We start from the raw sequence: 12,386 nt of genomic DNA on the forward strand, positions 1-12,386 counted from the left end.
AGATTCTTAGTCCTTTTGAACCTCCCCTATTAATTGAGAAAACGAACCACATAATATCATTATACATGTGAAATCATGAAAAACATATTTCCACATTACCCACATCACAAAAAAAGTAAAAATAAAAAAAAAAGCAAGAAAATTATACTTGAATTTGCAATTTGTACTCAGAATTCATCAGTTCTCTCTCTGGAAAGTGGATGACATTTTTTTTTATCATGAAATCTTTGAAATTGCCTAGTATAATTGTATTTATCAAAGTAGTAAAGTTTTTCACAGTTGACCATCATTACAACATTGGATAGTACTGTGCACAATACTTTCTTCTTACTTCATTTGCATTAAGTTCATAGGTCTTGCCAGGTTTTCTTCAGAAACCATCCCTCTTGTCATTTCTTATAAGGCAATGGTGCTATATCACAATCATATGTTACACTTGTGAAATAATTCTCCAGTTGATGAGCATTCCCTCCATTTCCAAATCTTTGCTACCACAAAAATCTGGTATAGATATTTTTGTATTTATTTGTCCAATTATATGTAAAGATAGGTTCCAATATTCATTTTTGTAAGATTTTAAGTTCCAATTTTTTGTCTCCCTTCCATTTTAATCTCCCTCCTCCCCAAGACAGCAAGCATTGCACATGTGCAATCATTAAATATATTACCACACTAGTCATGCTGTAAAAGAAAAATAAGAACAAAAGACAAAAAGTACAAGAAAAAAATGAAAATAGTATGCTTCAATCTCCAATCAGACTTTTTAAAAAAAATTATCCAATAATATTTATTAAGTGAAGATAGTTTTCAACATTTATTTTTGTAAGATTTTGAGTTCCAAATTTTATTCTCTCTCTCTCTTATCTCCCCTCTTCTCCAGGACAGAAAGCAATCTGATAAAGGTATACATGGTGTATAATCATTTTAAAACATATTTTCACATTAGTCATGTTGTAAAAGAAAAATCAGAGCAAAGGGGAAAAAACACCAAAAAGAAAAAAGCAAATTAAAAAAAAAGATAAAAATAGTATGCTTCGATCTATATTTAGTCTCCATAGTTCTCTCTCTGGATGCAGATGGCATTTTCCATCTCAAGCCTATTAGAATTATCTTGGATCAATGTATTCCTTACTGAATTGCTTATGTATCTGACGTTGTAATGGGTTTTATGCTTTCCTATAAAATTCTGTTTTTCAAAAAAATAAATTTAAGGGGTGAAACAAGGTTGCCCACTATCACTATTACTATTCAATATTGTATTAGAAATGTTAGCTTTGACAATAAGAGAAGAAAAGGAAATTAAAGGAATTAGTGTAGGAATAGTGAGGAAACCAAATTATCACTCTTTATAGATGGTATGTTGATATACTTAGAGAGTTCTAGAGAATAAACTAAAAAACTATTAGAAACAATTCACAACTTTAGCAAAGTGGCCAGATGCCGAATAAATCCACAAAAAAATCATCAGCATTTTTATAAATTACCAACAAAGTCCCGTAGCAAGAGATACAAAGAGAAATTCCATTTAACATAACTGTACATAACATAAAATATCTGGGAGTCTACCTACCAAGACAAAGTCAGGAATTATATGAACACAGTTACAAAATACTTTCCATACAAATAAAGTCAGATCTAATCAACTGGAAAACTATTAAGTGCTTGATGGATAGGCTAAACTAATATAACAAAAATGATACTACAATCTAAATTAATCTACTTATTCAGTGCTATACCAATCAAACTTCTAAGAAATTATTTTAAATTATTTTCAATAAATTTTTTATTTTTAGCTAGAAAAAATAGTAATAAAGTTTATCTGGAAGAAGAAAAGGTCAAAAATTTCAAGGGAATTAATGAAAAAAAAAAGGCAAATGAAGATGGTCTAGCTGTACCATACCTAAAACTATATTATAAAGCAGTGGTCAGGGGCAGCTAAGTGGTACAATGGATAAAGCACCAGCCCTGAAATCAGGAGGTTTTGAGTTCAGTTCTGATCTCAGACACTTAACCACTACCTAGCTGTGTGAGTCTGGGCAAGTCACTTAACTTCAATTGTCTCAGAAAAAAAAAGCAGTGATCATTAAAATCATATGGTACTGGCTAAAAAATAGAGTAGTTGATCAGTAGAATAGGCTATATTCACAAGATGTAGTAGTCAATGACTATAATAATCTAGTGTTTGATAAATCCAAAGATGCCAGCTTCTGGGATAAAGACTCACTATCTGACAAAAATTGCTAGGAAAATTAGAAATTAGTATGGTATTGATCCTCACCTAACACGATATACCAAGATAAGGTCAAAATGGGTTCATGATTTAGATATAAAGAATTCTATTTTAATCAAATTAGAAGAACAAAGGGTAGTCCACCTCTCAAATCTGTGGAGAAGGAAGGATTCGTGGCCAAAGAAGAACTGGAGTACATTATAGAATGCAAAGTGGATAATTTTGATTACATTAAGTAATGAATTAGTGTATCTATCCTTCTATAACCTCTTCAGTATTGACTAGTTCCATTTTTATCATCTTTTCCATTTGCTGGGAGTGAGAAGAAACTTCAGAGTTGTTTTGATCTGCATTTTTCTTATTGATGATGTGAAGTATTCTTTTTTCTTGTTAATAGTTTTTAATTCTTGTTTTAAAAACAATTCAGTAGTATTCATTGACCATTTATTTATTTACTAGGGAATGACTTTTATTCTTATAGAGTTCTTTTAGTTTCCTATATATCTTGGTTGTCACCTTTATTGAAAAGATTTGATACAAATAATTTCTTCTAGTTAACTGTTTTTCTTCTTATCCTAGATTTGTTATGTTTGCACAAAACAATTTCAATTTCATATTACCTATTAAAATTATCTATTTTGTCTTCTGTAGTTGCCTCTATCTTCTGAGTAAGAACTCCTCTTCTTACAACTATGAAATGCATATGATTTACTTCTCTTTTAACTTTTTTAGGGTATAATCTTTAATATTGAAGTGATATACTCATTTTGAATTTATTGTGTAATGTTACATAATATGTTAACCCAAGTCTGATTTCTGCCAGAGTGCTTTCCTTTTGAAGTCACTATTTTTGATCAAGTTGAAAGGAGAATTCTGAATAGTTAAAGAGAAATTGAATGATTTTTAGAGAAATCATTATCCAGGATGGATGACTTTCCTATTGAATGAATCAAAACTGGTATCTAAATTTCATACTGTTCTTTGATCTTGATTATTAAATTTTGTTATTCATCTTGAACACTATAAAATTGTAGACTGAAATGTCGGGAGAGAAAAGTTTTAATGTTAAGATCCATTTAGATAATAGGAGCTGATTCTGGAAAGGAGCTTAGGGAATAACTATCATAACACCTTCATTTTATAGGTGACAAAATTGAAGCTCAGAGATAGATGAAATTATTAGTATAACGTCAAACAGCAAATAAGCAACAGGGACATAAGTTAAACTTAAAGTCCTTTGTTTTCAAAAGCAGTCAAATATTCCTTTCAATTTCTCTCTAACATACAATTTAATTAACCAATTTGTTTCTGACAAGCGTGTGTCTTGAATGTTGAGCATTGAGATTTTATTCCACATATATATATATATACATATAGTTATACATAGTATACATGTAGTTCTTCTATTAGAATGGAAGCTCCTGGAAAATGAATGGATGCCCATCAAAAGGAGAATGGTTGAGTAAATTGTGGTATATGAACGTTATGGAATATTACTGTTCTATAAAGAATGATCAGCAGGATGAATACAGCGAGACTTACATGAACTGATGCTAAGTGAAATGAGCAGAACCAGGAGATCATTATATACCTCAACAACGATACTGTATGAGGATGTCTTCTGATGGAAGTGGATTTCTTCGATAAAGAGAGCTAATTCAGTTTCAATTGATCAAAAATGGACAGAAGCAGCTATACCCAGAGAAAGAACACTGGGAACTGAATATAAACTGCTTGCATTTTTGTTTTTCTTCCCGGGTTATTTTTACCTTCTGAATCCAATTCTCCCTGTGCAATAAGAAAACTGTTCGGTTCTGCACACATATATTGTATCTAGGATATACTGTAACCTATTCAACATGTAAAGGACTGCCTGCCATCTGCGGGAGGGGGTGGAGGGAGGGAGGGGAAAAATCGGAACAGAAGTGAGTACAAGGGATAATGCTGTTAAAATTACCCTGGCATGAGTTCTATCAATAAAAAGTTATTTAAAAAAAAAAAAAAAAGAATGGAAGCTCCACAAAGTCAGGAATTTTTACTTTTTGTCTTTGTATCCCTAATCTTAGCATAGTGCTATAGTAATTGCTTAATAAATGCTTGTTAATTGATTATTTCCTTCCTCATAACTACAATACTAGGATAGTAACAGCCTGTGGGATTTAGTCATCCAGCAAATCCTTGCAATTTGATATAGCAGCAAATGTTTTAAGTGCCTACTGTGTGTGTGCGCAGAATAATGTGCTAAATCTGAATGAAAGTAAAGAAATTTTAATGCTTCTAGGATCCCTGAACTCTTGGGTTTACAATCCAGTGAGATGGTAATTTTTTCATATATGTACATATATATATATATATATATATATACTTAAAAAAATTTTTTTTTCATTGCGTTATTTCTTGCAGGAATAAAAGTCATTACTGTCTGGGAGACTCACGGACGGTCTTCAGATAATTAGTGTAGAGTTAGGTTTGACTTCTGAGGCACCTACCAGCTCCTACACATTTTCAACACAAGTCTACGAGAACTACACTTGGAACAAAGAAGTCATTACTGGCCCAGTGTTTTTTCTCTCCACCGCGTAAATACCACTGAACCTTCTGTATTCTCCAGAGGTTGGGATTCTTTTTATTTCCTAATTAGGCAAGCATCCTTTCCCTCGCCTATGAGACAGCTGAGGTTGTGATCTATGGGAAAGGGGGGATGAGAACTTGAAGTTTGGGCCTTCTAGGAGAAGGGCACAACAGAAAGAATAGGGGGACACGGCTCAGCTAACAATCCTTTGCATCTTCATTCTCGAAATTGTAGAAAAAGTTCGGGACTGCGGAGCAGGAGACGTGGTCGTAGAGGGTGGGGGTGGGGAGAGAATGCTAAGGGTTGCAGTTTCGATTTATCAGAAAACGAAAGAAGGAAAGGAGTAGGACCTGGCCCCGGCCTGCGGGCACTCAGAAGGTTGGCTATTGGAGCTTTGCGATTGGTTCCTGATTCTCCTCTTCCAGAGAGATTACAGCCCCCACTCTTCCCTCCCCTTTTCTGATTAGGGCCCACCCCTCGCCTCGGTCCGCCCAGGGCTAGGGTTTTACCTTTCAATTCTAAAGAGGAGGGGAGCAGAAGGCTGCTGACAGCTGGTCCAGCTGCTGCTTCTATTCCGAGCTCCTGGACCGCGGTGGCTGCAGACCATGGCAGATTCGGAGGTCAGCTGCTTCCTCACCAAACTCTTGTGCGAGAACAAGGCGGGCTCCTCAGACGTCCAGCGTTTGAGCCAGAAGATCGGCTGGTCCCAGACGCAGCTTAATCAGATCCTGCGGGAGGCCGGGCCCGAGCGTTTCTTGCTGGTGGAGGACCAGGACCCCGTCGTGGCCGTGGCCGTGACCCCCTTGCGCCTCTGCGGTCACTACCTGCGGGACGAGTGTGACAGCTGCGAGCGGCTGCATCTCTGCAAACTATTCATTCAGGATAGGTGCAGGTATAAAAAGCAGGGGTGAGTTTGGGGAAGCTGGTGGGGCGGGGCCGGAGGAAGGGATACGTGTCGGGGGTGATGGTGGTGGTGGTGAAGATGGCAGTGGGGATGAGATTAAGGAGACACGCACTAATAGCATCTTCCCGAAGCTCTTTGTGCTCTAGGGACGTCCAGATAGATACATAGACTATATAGGTAGGTTAGAGTCGTAGGAAAAAGGCTTTCCTTTTGGCCGCAGCCATTAGTTGTTCCCTTCGCAGTCTCATTTTTTTTTAAATTTACTGTGTATCTTGCCTTTATTTTTCTATATAAGCTATTTTAGATTATAAATTTCAGAGAATATGTCAGACTGTATTGGTAAAGGGAATTTCTTGGCGGGGAGAAATGGATTCAGCCCATCGCTAAACCTGTCTGTATTGGGTCCTCTCGTAATATATAAACTGTTTGAGTTGAAGGACCGTTCCTTTCTCTTTTGTCTTTTTCGCCAGCGCCTAGCATAGTATATAGCATCTAGCACAGATTAGGAGTTTACGGAGTATTCTTCCTTGGAAAATGAACATATTCAGCTTCTAATTTTACAACTGATGAAATTGTCCACATAGCATGTAAAGTCCTGTGGGGGTAGGGACTATTTGTTGTTGTTTTTTTTAAGTCTTTGGCTTCCTTGGCTTCAGGCTTGAGCCCCGGTACAGTATTGTTGTACTATTGTAGTACTGCTTAATTGTAGTTGGGTGTAGTAGGTGCTTAATAAATGCTTATTGAATTGAATTGAACTGGGGAAATAAGTTTCCTAAGGTGAAAGATCAAGCCCGGAGGAGGGAATGATTAGAATTGGGTTTCTGCTGAGACCTATTCCTGTGGTTTTTGTCTTTTATATCAGACCATACAAGATTTTTAAGTTCTCAGGTGTAAGTGGGAGGGGAAAAATTTGTGAATTAGCCAGAGCCGTGGGAGACCCTTGAACAGTTTTCATAAAGGGTGAACTTCAAAGTCTTTCCCCCTTTCCCTATCTTCAAGTTTTCTCTAAAGGAGAGAGGGTTTTAAGGAAAGAAAAAGGAAACACAAAGGAGATAGAGAAATTGAAGATTGTTAGTTTTACGGAAAGAACTGGAAAGGGAAATGGCAAACCACTTCAGTATCTTTATCAAGCAAACCCCAAGAAAGGAGAGCAGGAAGAGTCGGACAAGACTACTATTGACTAAATAGCAACAAAGGGATGATCTGATCTCTTAGCGTCCCCAATCCTTTTCCTTTCAATCCCAGAATGGAATATCATGGGGAGGAGAGAGGGTTGATAAATATGAGGTCACTCACTTGCCAATGTAAGGTGTGGTTTTTTGTTTGCTTGTTAAACATGTGTGGAAAAAAATTGTGCAGCCAGATTCCTCCTCCACCTCCACCTTTCCAACCCATATTGATGCATAACCCATGTTATGAGAAACTAGCCTAATCAGAATTATGAAATTGTAGGAGAAAAAGTGTATTTCTAATTACTTCCTCCTCTGCTCCTTCCTTTTCACTTTCTATTCCTTATTCTTTATTTTTTTCCTCTAGAACAATGAGTTCTTGTATCCACATATTATCCAATAGAATAACTATATTAAATATTTAGCAAAATCTTCTCCAATTTTGAACTAAGAGAGTAATATTTCTCCATTTTCCTGGGGAAAAGGGGACTGAAGTACAGAGAAAATGGGACTTGACCAATACTGTGAAATGCCAAAGGTGGAACTAGGGATTCAGGACACTAAACATCCATATTCCTATCATGACATTAGTTCCCACTCCCTCTGCTTAAGACTCTTAATGAATCCTATTTTCACAAAAATGAATTACTATCAGATAATATAATTACTTATTCTAATAAACTCACCCTTAAAATGCTGAATTTGTCCAAAAGGAAAAAAAAGGAGGGTGGTGGTGGTGGTGATTAGATAGAAAAATTTTGATGGAATCTTTATTCCAAAGTCATTGATAGTATTAGGGAACAGTTTGAGTGAAACACAAATTTTTGCATCCTAGTGATAGGGAGTGCAAGAGGAGGGTGATCTATACAGATGGGTTGAGAGGCTGGTGCTTTCACCATGTAGTGGGGCTTGTAAGAAGAAATATCCAGCTTCTAGTAGGAAAAAACCTGTGGTGTGCCACCCACAACCACCTGCTGAGAGAAAAAGCTGGCTGGAAATGGTCCCTGTGTACTACCTCCTTGGAAATGGGCATTGTGAAAATGGGTCTAGCAAGGTGTGTGTGTGTGTGTGTGTGTGTGTGTGTGTGTGTGTGTCTGTCTGTCTGTCTCGAGGTGATAGTCTCCTAGGACACTTCACATGAGTCTGCACTAAAACTGCGATCCTGGTTGATGTTATCAATGTCCTGGTTCCTACAGTGAGAGTTCCTCCTATGGGAGCTTTCCTTGGTTCAGTATTTAAGTGTTAGCTCTCCCAACCCCATTTTCCCATAAAACCTGTGGTTTTTATTGCTCAATTTTTCATTGTGCTGATTTTAGGAACTTATATGTTGTGTATATGTCAGAAGAAATGCTTATACTCAGTGACATTGAGAATAAGGAAGTTGAAATGAGGATAGTTGACAAAGACTAGACACTTTATTCCTTTTGTAGGAGTTTCTCCTTCCCAGTTGAGAAACACCTGTGACACCTTAATTCAACTGCTTCATCATTCCAGTATTTATACTTTTCTCCATTTCCTTCTGACAAATGCTCCTATCCTTCTAAAGTAAATGGCTTTTCATGCCTGCTATTATATCTTAAATTTATTGGTTTTTTTTCCTCAAAATAAACACCTAACTCAAGTCCTTCCTAAAGAAGAAGGGTAAAGTAGAGAGTATTACTAGATGCCCTCAAAAATCTTGAACACAGAATGGGAATGGAAGTCCCAAATGGGAGTTATGGGAAAAGGAAAAGGACTTTTTTGCATATCACCGATGCCTTTTGGCTACTTCTTAAAATTGAAAATTTATAGGGTAGCAGTATAGATAAAATTGCCTTCTTGTCTCAAGTCCAGAATTTTATACTTAACATAGATTGAGAGGGCATGGTGCCAGTCAGTAAATGGACAGCTAAGTGGTACCAGTAGATTGAGTTCTGGGTCCTAAGTTAGGCAAACCTGAATTAAAATGCAACCAAAGATACTTCCTAATTATGTGATACTGGACAAATCACTTAATTTCTATTTGCCTCAGTTTACTTACCTGTAAATGTTAAATAGCATTTGTGGAAATTGTTGTGAGGATTAAATGAAATAATGATTGTAAAGTTCTTAGGACAGTGCCTAGCACATGGTAAATGTTAATATATGTTAGTAATATAAATATTAGTAATTATTAAATGTTGACTTTTATCTGCTAACAAAGATAAGTTATCACCCAACCTTGTTCTCTTTTGCTACCTTCTTTGTACTCTTCTCTTGGGCTTCACAACTCCTTTAAAAGCCCAATGAAAAAATCTATTCTAAATAATGTGGATTCAGAGATAAATATTTGTCTTTGTTCCTAAAATAAACTGGAATTTTCCATATATATATATAAAATTTTCAATGTATTTCTTCTCCTCTAACTCTCCCTTCTAATTATGATGCACAGATTTGACTTAACTACAATAGGGGATAGTGACAATGGGGACAGAGAGAGTTCCCATTTATATACCAATTCATGAAATTTGTGGTACTTATGGGATTTTTCTTCTTTAAAAATTAAAGCAATAGTTGGGAACAAAAGGAAGATCAGTGTGAAAAGCTAATTGTGGACAACAAGATTAAATTGATTAGATGAGCATATAAGGATGATCATATATATGTATATGTATATATTTATATATTGGAATAATTTGCCATTTCCTTATCTGGACAATCATTTCATATGGACAGACATCATTTTATAGTTTAGGTTAAGGGACTTTCTCCAGTCATATAGCCAGTAAGTGTTTGAGCCCAGATTTCAGTACAGGAAGATGAGTCTTCCTGATTCCAGGCCTGGTACTCTTATCTACTGTACCACTTAGCTATCCCCAGTCAATCACTTTCTCTTTCGCTTTCTTTTTCTCTTTCTCTCACACACAAAATAGATGATCCTTATTTATGTATGCATATATACATACATATATATCAATGTGAATTTTAAAAAATGACTTAAGATAGTGTAATGCCAAAGAAACTGAGCAGGACAGAGGTTAGAGACCAATCCAATAGTTTATTCAGAGAGAATTCAGAACAGATTTATTATCCCATAACAGTGTATGAGCAAATTTCTAAGGCTGCAATAAAAGCTTGGAATTCTCTCCCTGGACAGCAAGATAGAAGTAAAACTTTTACAAAAATAGAGCAAGGTTCCAATGAACCTTTTGCAGATTTTGTGGGGCGTTTACAAACAGCTGTAATAAGAACCACTGGAGACAATGCAGCAACAGAAATAATGACTAGACATTTAGCTAAGGAAAATGCCAATGAGGTTTGCAAAAGAATTATATGGGGGCTAGACAAAAATGCTCCTTTAGAGGAGATCATAAGACACTGTGCCACAGTGGGCACAAATGCTTATTATGCCCAGACTATGATGAATATGGGAAGACAGGGTCCCTCTTGACAAGGGACTAATAGAGAAATTCGTAGGTGTTTTCAGTGTGGAAAAGTTGGACATTTGAGAGCCCAATATAGATACAGAGATACAATGAGAAGACAGGGTGAGAGAATAAAACCCCAAACCCCATGTCCAAAATGTAATCGAGGCTTTCACTGGGCCTCCGAATGTAGGTTGACCAGCTCCAAAGTATCAATCAAAGGACAGGTGGGGCATGATAGCAGCTGAGGTTACACCCAGAGAGACTTTAGAAATTCAGGACTCTGATGTCATCAACCAACAGAAAAGCAATCAGGATTGAAACCAAGATCCATTTGTGTAATGGGCTGAGGCTTTGTCAGGGGCCGAGACCTAGTCACTGGGAACCTTAACAGAGACTGCCTCTTCCAGCTTCCCCGAGCCGGACAGGGCTTCGGACGTCTCCGGCCCTCCTCGTGGAGACGGGAGGAGGGAAATACCAGACAGAGGAGCCGAGGTGGATAGACGCAACGATGTTTATTGATGTTACAAGTCAGCGGTGTCTCCCGCAAGCCATCCCGAGTCCATTCCTTTTATAGTCCTTTTCCCTCCACCTGTAATTCATCTAGAGGAGCAGGGACTCCTCCCCAATCCCTCCCCGAAGGAGGAGCCCATCCTTTCTGTGCCTCCCCTGCCACGGGCCAGGTTCCACCACTTCAGCGTGGTAATCAAGGAATCTTGGGTTAGGGTGAGTCCTGGCACAAAGGAGTCCTCAACTCACTTCAGGAGGTTCAGGTCCAGGGCCCCCGACAAGGCTTGAGTTGATGCACTGAGGTCCCAAGCACATGAAGCTAAATAGTAATTGGACCATACTCTATTAATATACAAGCTTGGAGAAAGAATGGCCCCCGCCCACTCTTTGTGCAAGTCCTGATGTGTTGTATAGGAAATGACAATTTTGGTGGGTGGAAGCAGGGGAGTGGAAAAGGAAGGGGAAGGAGAGACTGCTTGCATTGCCATTGCGATGGCCTTTCAGCTCAGATCCCCTTCTGTTAGCTGCCTTCTTGTCGCAGCTGCCCATATTGCTATCACAATCTTTCTTGTTCATATTGCTGTCGCAATCCTTATTCACCTCTTCACTTCAATAAAGATTGAAGATTTTTCCCTTAACCTGAATTCCTGACTCCGGCTGATTTTAAATACGCGGTCATCACACATTTGGTCCCAGGGCTGGACGAGACTATCATCTCAGAGTCCAGCCCTGAGTATTGGGACAGCAAGCTTTTTTATAGGATAACAAGAACAGTGACATAGTGGGGGAGGTACCTAGGTGGGGATAAGGTAAAATGGTGGGGGAGGCACCTAGGATGAGGCAATGGAGGGAGGTTACTGATATTCTAATGGCATCTAAAATGTATAAACCTTTATCCTGTCAAACATTAAGAAGGAATGTCTATAACCTAAAGATATAAAACCTTCATTTCATCAACCATTTAAGAGGAAATGATTATAGCCTGGGGTTTTGGGGCAGAGCAACTGGGGTAGACCTTTATCTCATCAAAACATTAAGAGGGAAAGGTTATAACCTGAGGCAGAATAACTAAATAGGACAATTGGAGAAACTGGGTCCCATTAAAAGGGACCCCTGGCACAACAATAGAAAAAATGAAGCAGAAATTCCTAGAAATTGGAATAGAGTTGAGCATATAGAAGTGGAATCCACTAAGATCAAGCCCATTTCCTAGTGTTGTAGGTTGTGGATCACAGCAACTGCTATCACTTGACTGTACAATTCATTTTCAGACCCACCCATAGATCACTCCTGTACAAAATTTGAATATCATTCACTCTACACTACATCTGTTCTGAGATTCCTCTTTGCTTGTTTTAGTCATGAATCACCAATCTGGGAGGTTGGATACCCTTAGGGTTTCTGGCTGAAACAGAAACAATTATCTAATTACAGTCATTTTGAGTCAATCTGGGCCCAAACCACTACCAATTGGGCTTTTATTTGAGACCTGTTATTGGCAATCAATTATGAATGATTCAGGTTTAAGACATGGTCCTTAAGAAATAAATCTAGCCAATAAACCCCAAGATATCTTGGGAGGGTTTTGCAATGAAGAATCAAAGCAAAACAAAAAACC

At 37.7% G+C, this 12,386-nt stretch overlaps 1 protein-coding gene across 1 annotated transcript in view; it reads left to right on the forward strand.

The window, feature by feature from the left end:
- Nucleotides 1-3,158: 3,158 nt before the first annotated feature.
- Nucleotides 3,159-12,386, forward strand: part of LOC127538606 (protein mono-ADP-ribosyltransferase PARP12-like) — a 57,675-nt gene continuing 48,447 nt past the window's right edge. Inside the window, 3 exon segments of the mRNA XM_051962396.1 lie at nt 3,159-3,188; nt 4,960-5,364; nt 5,405-5,709. Coding sequence (XP_051818356.1) covers nt 3,159-3,188; nt 4,960-5,364; nt 5,405-5,709 — 740 coding nt within the window.

Source organism: Antechinus flavipes, chromosome 5, assembly GCF_016432865.1.
Source record: "Antechinus flavipes isolate AdamAnt ecotype Samford, QLD, Australia chromosome 5, AdamAnt_v2, whole genome shotgun sequence".
Lineage (NCBI taxonomy): Eukaryota > Metazoa > Chordata > Mammalia > Dasyuromorphia > Dasyuridae > Antechinus > Antechinus flavipes.